Source organism: Durio zibethinus, chromosome 17, assembly GCF_047325235.1.
Source record: "Durio zibethinus cultivar Kanyao isolate XHJ-2024 chromosome 17, ASM4732523v1, whole genome shotgun sequence".
NCBI classification, from domain to species: Eukaryota; Viridiplantae; Streptophyta; class Magnoliopsida; order Malvales; family Malvaceae; genus Durio; species Durio zibethinus.
Window position 1 is genome coordinate 12,290,820 of NC_143178.1, and position 13,973 is coordinate 12,304,792.

Here is a 13,973-nt window from a genome sequence, read left to right on the forward strand (position 1 = left end):
AACATACAGATAATACCAATCATAACATTATCATGATGTGCATCATAACCCTCACAGTTTGTCTTCCACATTCAACCCAAACCATGACCATGATTCAAATAAAGGTGAGCAAGCCTCAATCTTCGATGAGAAGAAAAACCATAGAGGAAATTTTTTATGTGAAATTTATAAAAAAAATTTTATTAAAAATTTTGAATAAAATTAAAATTAAAAAATCAAAATTAATATATTGAAAATTTTATTATATAGATTAAATATATAAATAAAATTTAATATATTTTGATATATTTTTTAGATAAAAAATTTTAATAAAATTTTTAACATATTTTTTATCACTTAATAAGTACTGATTAAATTTGTATTATAAACAATATTTTTCATATTTTTCATATATATATATATTTTTCATTTAACTTTATCAATCTATTGATTTAAATGTTTTATTAAAGTTTTTAATGAGTAACTTTTAGTTAAGAACTTTATAAACTTCACTTAACAAACTTCATTTAAGTTATGTCGTCATAGATGAATCTTTCTACCTTGTGTTGGGATTTGCAAGTATAAATATATTCACAAGTAGATTAATACCAAATAAATAACATATAAAAGATAATATTTAACGTGATTGAATCTCAATTGGCTTTAATTACCTATATACATGAAGAAAAAATTCATATATTACAAAGAGTATAAAACAACAAATGAATATATACTAATCCTAAACCCCCTAAACAATCTTAGTTATCAAGCTCTATACCTTTTACACATAAGTAGTGTTTGGTATAGGTAGTGTTTGGTATAAGGTGATCATTTCAAAATCATGACAATCTACATATAATGATTAGATTACTATATTTAATAAGCACTAAGTAATCTTATGTGATGATGATCTTGAATCACCGAGAGTAATCAAATCATTTTCTTAAAAAGTGATCAAATTCTCAGACAAAAATATGAAAAACTTTTATCTCTGAGATGAAATGATATGTAAAATTAACAATAGTCAATATTACTTATTTAATAAGTAAATAGTCATTTAATATATAAATTAAAAACTTGCTTACTTTTAAAATTGTAATTATTTTATATTATAAATTTTTTTATTTTCAAATTAACATTAAATGTAACAAGTTCAAAAATAAATTATTTTTTTATTTTTTAATATTTTATATATAATATAATATTTTTATTTTTATTTCATTATGAATTTAATAAATTAATTTTATTTTCTAATTCAAATATTTTTATATAATTTATTTTATAAAATTAATCCTGCTATTAATTATATTTATTAAGTTAATTATATTTATTACAAAATAAATAAATTATTACTGATATTTTATAAATTATTATCTTTAAACAAAATTAAAATTATTAACTAATGTAACTATTACAATATACATATTTATTTTTATGCTTTTAAACAAAATAATATTTGTTTTTTAAGAATACCAAATATAATGATTTTCAATTTTTAAAAATTAATAATTATTAATCAAATAAAATGATTTCAAATCACGAATGACAAAATCACCTTAATAATAAAATAATTTCAATGATTATATTACCATGATGATTTTATGTAATGTTGATGATTATATTAGTAAAATGATTTTACAAAAATTATCAAATGTTACTATATAAAATATCTTTTATCCCATATAACCTAATGTTTTCTATAATTCATCATGGTACCCCTGAAAACTCGTCTTCCACGTAAAAATCACGTATGGCTTAGATCTCTCGCAATTTTAAAAGTCACCACCTGCTATAAATTTGGTCTTGACTTGTCCACCAAATAAACTTATCACCAAACAATATTTTAGAAAATCCACAAAATATTTCAAAAAAAAAATCTTTCATCAAATCTTTTGAAATTTGAGTACATATTCTCAACATTTTGAACAATAAAACACTTTGAAAATAAAACAGATTGTCCATGAATCAACGTAGAAACACTGGCCATCACAACTTTTTTTCACAAAACCCACTCCTATGTATAGCACAAGGATAGCTGAGTATGAATACGACCATTTTCACTAGAAGTTGCAATATTGCAGGACAGTCATTTGAAATGGAAATAGTATATAGTGTTTTCTTCTTTTAAATCAAGTTTCTTACTGCCTAGCAGGGTATTCTAAAGTTCATAACAGAACAAATACACCTTCTGCTTCGTCAAATGTAAATAGAGCTACATGACAGGCCAAGCCTTCTCTGGACTGCGTTAACACAACGATAGCCGCTATCATAGTCCAACTATTAGCTTCTGTCCAAAGAAAAAAAAAAAAAAAAAAAAAGGAAAACCTTTGGCGCAAATCACCATAAATCACCCTCTTACCAATAATCAGGGGGAAAAAAATGGGTAATGCACCAAGCCTACTAAATCCTTAAAGAGCCAATTGGAAGTTTCAATCAAGCATTAAGGCCTGCAACCTTATGAGACAGGGCATCAACTGTCTCGTCGGTGGCTTCAGCAATTGGTTTCTCCTGCAGCAGGAAAAATAAATATGGTGTAAATAAGATAGATACATAACATTCATTTGGTTCCGCAGCAAGAAGGTTTTGTCAGTTGCAAGACAAACAGTTGAATCTTTTAGATAATGGTTTTTAGTTTGTTTCCATTTCAGATTATGTTCTGTTCATACTAAGTTGATGTTAATTTGACAGAGAAGGTTTCAGTAAAGAGAGAATGTCTACCGCTGAGTCTTGTTTTTCTTTCACAACAACACACTTGGAGGCACTAATGCTAGCACTCTTCAATAGGCTACGAGCACTATAGTTTGGTTTGTTAGGGCCATTTTGTCCTTCTACATTTGTGTTTTCTGAACCATCAGAGAGCCGAGACCTTGAAGCTGCAGTACTCTCCAAATCATTATCTTGAGGAACTTTCTCATCCTTGGATGCAGGAACTCGCTCTCTGAAAAGAAGATAGAACGGTTAATCAGGCAAATTGAAATACGACACATGAACTAGACAAACTAAATGTGCGTTTTTCCATCTAAAGTATGACAGCAGCTCCCCTGGTTTTATGATTTTGAAAAAAAAAAAAAAAGAGAGAGAAAGAAAGAAAAGGCACAAAACTAATATGATTTCCAAAATTTTACGAAGCATACCTAGGCAAAGAAGCATGCTGTCTTTGAAGTGGAGTACTTCTTTCACCTTTACCATAATGTTCCTCCAAATGTGCAAATTGTCGCTTGAATCGATCAACACCACTATTGAATTGAATTGACAAAGAAAGGAAAATGTTGGTTGTGATGCTAGCAGCAAATGTTTTCAACCAGAATTTCTGGATCTTATTTTTTCCTTTCTCCTTATATTTCACTTTAGTGCTACATGACCAGGAATTTGATCCACGAAGCCCACTCAAAAGGTCTTACTTTGCTAAAATGTATCTAAATTGTACAAGAACAATCTTGGACATCATATTGAGCAACAAAAGCTAAAAAAGAGTTCAAAAGTGTTGTAAGGTTTACAAGGTTGAGAATGTAGACACCTCATGAGACTAAGGAAGAATACTCATTGGTGTGAATATTGTTTTTGGTGATCGTTTGGTCAGATCACACACGAGTGCGCAAATGCATTTGGGTTTGGATTTAATTTATCACAACTTTAATAAGAAATCCAAAACTGTCAAAATCATATTGATTTAAAACTTCTCCCATTTAAGAAGGGACACAAAACCCAACAAACAACTAAAATGAAGACCATGTAAGGCACTGAGTTGAAGCTCTCATCAAACTTAATATGATTTCAGGAAGCAACATCACATTTCCGCAAAACAAACTTGACATACTTTTAGGAAAAGAAAATACTGACATATACATCATATATGGATAACACCAGTTTTTTCACAACAAGATTGGACTGGCAAGTTGAACGGATTGGACAGGGAACTGATGGCCTTTCCGGTCCAGATATGTATATTGAATTGGGTGTAGATAAAACTGCTCAAAAACTAGTAAAATCAGAAAAAAGAAAAAGGGTGAACCATTGAACCAGATTAAAGTTGAACTACTTTCTATTTATTTTTTTTATTAATTTTCATATTTTCTATTGATTCTTTTTTTTTAACATTTTAAAAAAGATTATTTTACAATCTTAGAACTGGCTGTTGAACCGATTAAACCAAAAACTGTCCCTCCACCATTTCGTACACTAGTTAGGTTTTCAAACTATAGGGTAATACTAATTTTTTTCTTAGATATTCTTGTATCACTATGTGGGAAAACACTTATTTACAGCTGGTTGTAATCTTGTAATCTGTATATTTATATTTGTATCTCTAGAATTAAATATTTGTATCCCTAGAATTAAAGAAGATTTAGTTTCCTAGTTTAACCCCTAGTTAGTTGTATATAAACCTAAGATTCTTGTATAATTGGAGATAAGCAGTTTTTCAACATACATTCAGTTTCCACATGATATCAGAGCTTTAGGCTCTTCTTGGGAAGAAAAATTTTCAGCCTTCATTGCTGACTTTTTTAGGCCTTCATTGCCGAACCCTTTCAAAGAAAGATATCACTATCACCCAATTTGAGGAAATGTTAACTGGAAAAATCACTGGAGTACTACAGATGTCTCAGAAACAAGGAGAGTTCAACAGGGAAGAGATTGAAAAGCTGAGAAACTTATTGAAAATCCTTGAAAAGCCGACTATGGTATGTTCTTTGGGTAAAGTTTCTAGTTCAGGTAAAGCTTCCGGTTCTCATGGATTAAATGTCTCAGCTAAGCCTATTACGAGTTCTTGGGTCATTGACTCAGGAGCCACAGACCACATGACACATTCCCTACAAAAGTTTAGTACATATAACCTGTGTCCTAGTAATAAGAAAATTGTTGTTGCTGATGGTTCACTTACCACAGTGGCAGGATTAGGAGATGTTCAAGTTAATCCCTCGTTTGTTCTAAAAAATGTTCTTCATGTTCCTGGATTGTCTACTAATCTGATATCTATACAAAAACTTACCAGAGATATGAATTGCAAAGTAACTTTTTATCCCTCTTATTGTGAATTTCAGGACCAGAGTTTGAGGAAGATGATTGGACTTGCTAAGGAGAAGGATGGACTATACTATCTTGAAACATCAAATAACATAAGTAATATCAAAAATAGTTTACCTTTGTAATTTCTTTCTGAAAAATCTTCCAATAAAGACAAAATCTGACTTTATCATTTTCGTCTTGGACATCCTTCTTTTGGAACCTTGAGAAACATGTTTCCTTCTTTGTTCAAAGAATTAAATGTTGAAGATTTTCATTGTGATATTTGCGAATTTGCAAAACACAGACATGTGTCTTTTCCAATCAGTAACAAAAGAAGTTCTACTCCTTTTTACTTGATTCATAGTGACATTTGGGGTTCCTTTACAATTCTTAATATTTCTGGTGCGAGATGGTTTGTTTTATTCATAGATGATTGTACTAGGGTCTCTTGGGTTTTTTTACTTAAATCCAAATCAGATGTGAATAGTGTGTTTTTAAGCTTCCAAAACATGATCCAAAATCAATTTGGAGTAAGAATCAAGAGATTTAGGTCTGATAATGCAAAAGACTACTTCAACCAGAGTCTATCCACCTATTTCCAAAAAGAGGGGATTATCCATGAGTCATCTTGTGTTAATACTCCACAGCAGAATGGAGTGGCAGAGAGAAAAAACAGTCATTTATTAGCCACAACCAGAGCCTTTCTTTTTCAAGCAAATGTTCCTAAATCTTATTGGGGGGAGGCTGTTCTCACTGCCACACACATTATAAATAGGTTACCTTCAAGAGTTTTGGGATTTAAAACTCCTATGGAACTACTCTCACAATTTTATCCCAACCTCAATACCACAAACAATCTCACACCTAGGATATTTGGTTGTACATCATTTGTTCATGTTCACAGTCATAACAGGGGAAAGTTGGATCCAAGAGCGATTAAGTGTATTTTTGTGGGGTATTCTTCAACTCAAAAAGGATATAAGTGCTATCATCCTCTTACCAAAAAATTTTATGTGTCTGCAGATGTCACTTTTGAAGAAAATAAACCATTTTTTACTCAACCTTATCTTCAAGGGGAGACTTCATTCATGGAAGATAAGGATAAAGACTTCTTTTTGCTTGATTTTCCCCTTCTTCAATATTTACACCCATTAATTCTTATGAGTCGAAACCTGTTTCTGCTGAACCCAAGTCAAACATTGAATTTGAGTCTGAACCCATTCCAAATACGAAAGATGTGACAAAGGATAATATTGTTCTTGATTCTATGAAGGAATTACAGGTGTACTCAAGAAGGAAAGTTCCAGATCCTGAACCAGTGCCAGTCCAAGAACCTGATCCTAACTATGGAAATGAGGTAACTACAGTTTTTGACTCTGTTTCTCAAAATGAGCATGAATCTCCTAAAACTATAACTAGTGATTATGATTTGCCTATTGCCATTAGGAAAGGAACCAGAGAATGTACCAAGCATCCACTATACCCAATATCTAATTTTGTGTCATTTGAAAAATTCTCACCATACCACAAAAATTTTCTTGTGAGCCTAAACACTATTTATGTTCCAACTACATTATCTAAGGCATTATCCAGTGAGAAATGGAGGCAAGCCATGAAAATAGAAATCGAGGCCTTAGAGAAAAATCAAACATGGGAACTGGTAGAGTTGCCTAAAGGAAAAAATCCAGTAGGGTGTAAATGGGTTTTCACTGTAAAATACAAGGCAGATGGTACTGTTGAAAGGTATAAAGCCAGGTTAGTGGCTAAGGGCTACACTCAGACCTATGGAGTGGATTACCAGGAAACCTTTGCTCCAGTTGCCAAGATGAATACAGTTAGGATTTTGTTATCATTAACTGCAAATTACAATTGGCAGCTTCAACAATTTGATGTAAAGAATGCTTTTTTACATGGTGATTTGGAAGAAGAAATATATATGAAGGTTCCACCGGGATTTGAAGGTCATCTAGAAGCAAACAAAATATGCAAGTTAAAAAAGGCTTTATATGGCCTTAAACAGTCTCCTAGAGCTTGGTTCGGGAGATTTGCCAAAGTGATGCTAGCAATGGGATATAAACAGAGTCAAGGAGATCACACATTGTTTATCAAGCACTCTAATTCAGGGAGAGTCACAGTTCTATTAATGTATGTTGATGATATAATTGTAACTGGAGATGATGAAAAAGAGAGAGAATCTCTAAAACAGTGTTTGGCTAGAGAATTTGAGATAAAAGAGCTAGGGAGATTGAAGTACTTCCTAGGAATTGAAGTAGCTCACTCACGGCATGGTATTTTTATCTCACAACAGAAATATGTGATGGATCTTCTGAAGGAAACTAGGAAGCTTGCATGTAAACCTGCAAATACCCCTATAGATCCTAATCATAAAATTGGAGAAGCTAATGAAGATGCTACTGTAAATAGAGAGATGTACCAAAGATTAGTTGGAAGACTCATTTATCTCTCACATACTAGACCTGATTAGCATATGCTGTGAGTGTGGTAAGTCAATTTATGCATAGTCCTAAAGAAGTGCACCTACAGGCTGTCTACCGTATATTGCACTATTTGAAGGCCAATCCTGGGAGAGGTATCTTATTCAAAAGAGATTCGGGGTTAGTTCTAGAAGCATATACAGATGCTGATTATGCAGGTTCAGTAACTGATAGAAGATCTACCTCAGGCTACTGCACTTTCTTAGGTGGTAATCTTGTGACTTGGAGGAGTAAAAAACAAAATGTGGTGGCAAGATCAAGTGCTGAAGCAGAGTTCAGAGCAATGGCTCAAGGAATTTGTGAACTACTATGGTTAAAGATTATCCGAGAAGACTTGAAGATCAAGTGGGATGGACCAATGAGACTCTACTGTGATAACAAGTCTGCAATAAGCATTGCACACAATCTTGTGCAACATGACAGAACAAAACACATTGAAGTAGACCGGCATTTCATAAAGGAGAAACTAGACAGTGGGTTGATTTGTACACCTTATGTATCAACCAAGGGTCAACTTGCAGATGTGTTGACTAAAGGTCTCAGCAGTGCAACATTTCAAGAAATTATTTCCAAGCTGGGAATGGAAAACACCTATTCACCAACTTGAGGGGGAGTGTGGGAAAACACTTATTTACAGCTGGTTGTAATCTTGTAATCTGTATATTTATATTTGTATCTTTAGAATTAAGTATTTGTATCCCTAGAATTAAGGAAGATTTAGTTTCCTAGTTTAACCCCTAGTTAGTTGTATATAAACCTAAGATTCTTGTATAATTGGAGATAAGCAGTTTTTCAATATACATTCAGTTTCCACACACTATAAAATTCCTTCATAAATGTATTGTCTTTAATACCTGTATCACTATAAAATTCCTTCACATGTAAAGTTAATGAGGAAACTAAACCAAAACAAAATATGTTCACATGCTTACAGATCGTAAGAAAAAAAATCACATTGGTTTAAAATAGCTGACCTTTTCCAAGACAACGGAAAAAAGAAAGAACATACAATTATTTAAGAAACTATGAAAAAGATTTTTAAACCTGAATTCCATATTGTCATGCGCATATTATAAAGAGATGACAATCATAGTTCCCATTCATGTGTAAAGCTAATCTAACTTAGAATAATAAGTGTTCTCTAACCTTGGGTACATGAAGTTGGTCTGATCCCCACCACGAAGATACTCCTGCAGCATCTGCGGATGATACTCTAATATCTGTTCACTCCAAGCCAGGAGTTGTTTAGGCCATATGATATTAGAAAAAAAAAAAAAAAAAAAAGCCAGATAATACCAAAGCAACAAATGTGGAGTACCTCTCGATAAATCAGCTCTCTAACATCATCTTTTGCCAGTTTCCTTCTCTCAAACTCAAATTCTAGTTTTGAAATAGGTTGAGTGGATGGTTCACGATCCACATTTGCCAAACCATAAAAATATGGATCAGCTAATGCCTGCAAGCATATTGCATAACCATTAGGGATATCAGAAGCTTGTAAGTTAGGATCTAAGTTGCTCATTTATCATTTATACTTGATTTGATGTCAATGGTGAGAGGAATTATCATATCTTTAATGAATTGAAGCAGAAAGGACTTCAAATCAAAGAAGTTGCATTCAAGACCATCCCTTCATAGATTTCAGTTTTGTAGGATTTATATCCTTTTATGTTTTCTGAATATATAAAATGTTAGCACGGAATTACTTTTGTTTTGGTCAATTTCAGGGCTATCTCTTGTATGCATACTTCCTTTCCCTTTTAGTGCTTTTGAAATTTTTTCTTTTAAATCACGCAGATTGCTTACTTCTTCAGCTGTGGGACGATCTTTTGGATCAAATGCAAGTAAATGCTCAAGTAGGCGAAGAGCCAGGGGATCCACATTAGGGAACTTTTGTGAGAAAGGAACTGGTATCTTTTTACGCATGCCACTAAGGTACCTCCTTGCCTTTTCATTTCGAATCTGCCAGGTTATGATAAATTAAGCATTGATGAGTCAGTCAGTAGTTAATCTCCATTAGAACCTGAAAGGCTATAATAAAGCTTGAAAAGAGTGTCAGGATGAAGCAAATGCAAATCACAGTTGAATACAAGAAAATAAGATACTAACCCTTGATATGGATTCAACAGGAGGTGTGCCAAGTGTATCAGTCATGAGATCCAATTGGTGCACCACATTTTTTCCAGGAAATAATGGTTTTCCTGTAAGCATCTCAGCAAATATGCATCCTATGCTCCATATATCAATTGCAGGAGTGTACTACAAAAGGACGAAAGACTCAGAAATTACAATTATAGCCTAACAAAACATATTTAATACAAATATTTATACATCAAAAGGCAAATGAAACTTCAGATACTGCATTTCTCATGTTCCAAAAGATATAATATTAACAATTGATCACCCCATCCCCACCAACACTGACTCACAACAAAAAAAAAAAAGGGCTGATGGAGACAATTGATAGGTGCACCAATAACATCAAAAGTCGCTAAATATTCATGAGAACATAGCATGACATAAAACCAGATCCACGAAAACAGGTGGAACTGGAAGAAAGAGCACTACAATTCTGTGTCTTTACCTCCTAGGCTAGGTGATAATATGCTCAATTGCATTTCTTATTTAGCAAAGATTTGAGGATACAGAGAATAAACCTATCGATTACATAGCCTTTCTAAGGTCACATTAGATCAAGGTTCCTAATAAAAAAATTCCAATCTGCAAAATAAGTGCTTAGAAAGGCAGTTACCATAATTAATCATTAAAAAGGAACTTTAACAACTTTCAGGTGACATGTCAACATTTTAAAACCAAATTGCAATAGCAACAGTACACATTCTTAACACTGCAAGATTCAGCTTCAAGAATTCTCCATGGAAGTTGATGTAGTAGAAAAGAAACAATAAACAAGGATTTACATGAATGTCAACCTTTTGACAGCTAAACTAAACATAATGCAGCAAACTGAAGTTCTACATAAGTAAGAAAAACTATTCACTGAGGAAAAGCGAAACAATCTGCCATTAATGCCATCAAAGACAAAAACTTAGAATTAAACTAATTTCCAAGAACTTTACTCAAACATGCTGCTGATAACATCAAATTACACAATGAATAATTATGTAAATGCACAAAGGATGTTAAAGGAAATTCACTATCCATCAAAAAGTAGAAGGAAATGCCCTAATATGGTTTTTACTGTTTTCAAACAATCAAACTCATGAGCAACAGTTTCAAGCAAGTTTTACTCAGGATAAATATCAACAATAACTGTTCCACAGAAATTAGAAGGGGGAAAACCAGGGGAATGAAAATATTTCAAGAAATCAAAGCAAAAAAAATCCATATTTAATGACAAGGTAATCAAAATGTAAACATATCTCTTTCTACTCTTTGAGCCATTTCAGCAATTGGAAACAAGAATATAAAAATGAAAAGCCTAATACAAGAAGATCATAAGAACTTACTTTGGAGAAAAAAGATCCACAGAGTTCAGGAGCACGATACCAACGAGTCGCTACATAGTCCTTAATGGATTAAACAAGTTTAATTAGCCTAAGGTTGTTAGAGGCTTACCCTCTGTAACGTAGAAAACAAAATAAAAGTAAAAATTAAGCATTTGGAGAAATACTACAGAAAGATGAATGCAGAAGCTTCAAGATTTCATGACAGAATAACATACAGTCCAAAAAATCGCTGATGGGGCATCATTAAACGATACTCGTGCAAGCCCAAAATCGCATATCTTCAACTTACAATCAGCATTAGCAAGGATGTTCTTTGGTTTTAAATCTCTATGGAACACATTTGCTGCAGAAATTTATAAAAAAAAAAAAAATCAATAATAAAACCAAGAAGTGGATGTAGGGAAGCATATAGAAAAGCACTGACCTGTATGTATAAACTTCAGACTGCGAAGAAGCTGGTATAAAAAAAACTGATAATGCTCAGGAGTTAAGTCATCATTGGCCTTAATTACTTGGTGAAGATCAGATTCCATCAACTCAAAAACTACATAAATATCTCTAAATTCTCGTCGTGATGGAGGGAGCATAATATGCTTTATTTCTACAATATCTGGATGTCGGAGCAACCGCAATAGCTTGATTTCTCTCAAAATCCGTGTTGCATCAGAGACATGCTCAAAAACATCATTAATCTTTTTTATTGCAACCTTTTCACCAGTGTGGGTGTCAATTGCAGAAGCAACAACCCCATAACTTCCTTTTCCTATCACCTCCTGAATTTGATATCGGCTTGCCTCTCCATACTCAGTGAAAAATTCTGTTTCAAGAGCACCCTGTAAAGCACCATTGTTCAGAAATATCAAAAGTCCTATCAGAGACAAGGAACAAAAATGGAGCGCGACAGAATATGCATGTATGGAAAAGATAGATTATTGACTCCTTTATTTTATTATATGACTGGCGCTACAATAAAACCCAAATAAATGAGGTTTAAAAGTGCAAGCTAGCTGATTAAAGGAAAATTTCTTCATAAAAACAGTCATAAGAAACTTCAGGATCATGGATGCAGCCTCTGAATAACAATTCCTATGAGCCTTCCAAAATGACAGGAACAGGGTTCTCTTCATACCTCTCAGCAGCTGCTATAAATAAATTTAAAGATGTATATTAAAAGGGCCATGGACCCTTTTCCATGTTGACATAAAATTCAGCTACGAGAAGCAGATTGACAACCTAGACACAGCAATGTATTTGGTTTCCAAATTATGCAATAATAGAACAACGCTGCTGAAGATACTAAGGGCAATATGGTATCTTTGAAATAATAGGTTGAGTATGAAAGAAGAAAATAAGAGATACTAAAGGATACTAATGGCAATATACAATACTTTTCCATGAGTTGTACAAAACAAGATGACTGAAAATGATAAAGGATTGAAAAAGTAATATCCGCTAATTCTACAGGAGGGAATTTGATTTTAAAAAATAAGAATAAAATCCTCCAATTATTAAAAAAAGCAAAACATAATTTGCAACCTTATAATATTAAATTAGCTAGCAGGATAATTTTCTAAAATTCGACTCCAAGCCTCTAAAATATTGGCCATCCTAATGCAGTTAAAAACATATATATAACAAAATGAACAGCAAAAATTATTCATCGGATATAATTCAAATTAAATGTCATCAATCACAAGTTCTGTTAACCTATCTGTTAATTAATAAGGACATCTTACATGGCTAACAATAAAATGGCTAAGATTAAATATATTAATTTGATTTAAATTACTCATGAATTTAATTTTGATGCAATAGTGAAAAAGAGTGTAAGACTTACACTATTATAATCCTAGTCTTAATTAATTATCATTAAAAAAGTAATTGAACTGTTTTTATTATGAAAATTAATGAAACTAACGTTTTATAAGAACCAAAAAAAAAAAAAGCTTTTAAGCAGGCAAATTTGGTCAGTTTTAAAGAGCTCCGACATGATCCATTAAAAAAATGCAAAGCCATAATTTTGTTGCTTTAATGACAATATCTCCCCTATTTTCAGTGTGTAAATGAAAAAATTTGCATTTTAAATTGTAAAAAAGAAGAGAATGAAATCAGATCTGAGAGAAAAAAGAAAATACCTTTTTGTGAGAATCCATGGAAGCAATAAGAGGGTAATTACGCTTGGGAACTTTGACGAGCCTCAGGGAAGAAAAGTCGAAATCCTGAACAATGAGTTCTTCTTCTCCTTGTTGTTGTTTTTGAGAAAGAGTTAAAGTAGAAGTTGAACGATCGTGCTGATCGACGATAACATTATTATTTTGATTATTATTATTATTATTATTATTAGAAGAAGAAGAAGTAATAAAAGGGCGACGTTGAAACCAGCGACGAACACCGTCCACGAGAGTGCCACTTCCCCCCATATACTCTCTATCTCAGCCAATCAATTCCAGCATTGCCCGCCTCCGCTACCGCTTCCGATTCCTATTCCTATTTTTCCTCCTCTTTCTCTTTCTCTTCTGTTGTTTTTCTATTTCTATTTCTTACCCGATTGATGCGTAGAAACAGAGGGGTCGGTCCAGAAATTTATTCGCACCGGAAATTGGAAATTTTTTTTTTTTTGTTATACAGGTGATATATGCACAAAGGGTCATAATAATTTGGTGCTAGCTGTTATATTAGCATTTTGACGACAATTTTGTTTTGTCTTTCCTTCTTTATTCATTTAGTTTAGTTTCCTAACTTGCTGACCGCTTTCACTTGATTGTGTCTACCGTTTGGTGAAAATTTATATATAAAAAAATGCATTGGACTGACCCTACTGGATTTGCATCTATTCTAATGTCACCCACTAGCAAAGTTCATTATTTTATTTTTTTTATTTATGTTTGGATTCTTTGATTGAAATTTTTTTTTGGAATATTGGTGAATTTTTTTTATTACACTATATTTTAATATTGAATTTTGTTCATTTTATTAAATTTCGATACTGTACATTTCAAAAAAATTGATACTATATTTTAAA

The 13,973-nt window shown here is 32.4% G+C and overlaps 1 protein-coding gene across 3 annotated transcripts; it reads right to left on the reverse strand.

Moving 5' to 3' along the window:
- Positions 1-2,068: 2,068 nt before the first annotated feature.
- On the reverse strand, positions 2,069-13,600 carry LOC111282030 (mitogen-activated protein kinase 9-like). Of its 3 annotated transcripts, XM_022869926.2 has the most exons (11): positions 13,087-13,600; positions 11,376-11,784; positions 11,167-11,294; positions 10,952-11,011; positions 9,591-9,740; positions 9,288-9,443; positions 8,800-8,937; positions 8,628-8,701; positions 3,114-3,215; positions 2,698-2,917; positions 2,069-2,487 (listed from the first exon to the last, which is right to left on the reverse strand). In XM_022869926.2, the coding sequence occupies exons 1-11, from the start codon at positions 13,369-13,371 to the stop codon at positions 2,413-2,415; spliced, it is 1,797 nt and encodes a 598-aa protein (XP_022725661.2). In that variant the 5' UTR covers positions 13,372-13,600; the 3' UTR covers positions 2,069-2,412. The 3 variants fall into 3 exon arrangements, with proteins under 3 accessions (XP_022725661.2, XP_022725669.2, XP_022725679.2); XM_022869934.2 differs by lacking the exon at positions 3,114-3,215 and having other exon boundaries at positions 13,087-13,504; XM_022869944.2 differs by lacking the exons at positions 2,698-2,917; positions 3,114-3,215 and having other exon boundaries at positions 2,271-2,487; positions 13,087-13,504.
- Positions 13,601-13,973: the final 373 nt, after the last annotated feature.

Coding starts and splice junctions, on each gene's coding strand:
- LOC111282030 (XM_022869926.2), bottom strand. CDS start 13,371: ATGGGGGGAAGTGGCACTCTCGTGGACGGTGTTCGTCGCTGGTTTCAA. Junction 11,012..11,166: donor CATCAGCGATTTTTTGGACT/GTATGTTATTCT, acceptor TAATCCATTAAG/GACTATGTAGCGACTCGTTG. Junction 8,938..9,287: donor ATCGTCCCACAGCTGAAGAA/GTAAGCAATCTG, acceptor ATATGCTTGCAG/GCATTAGCTGATCCATATTT.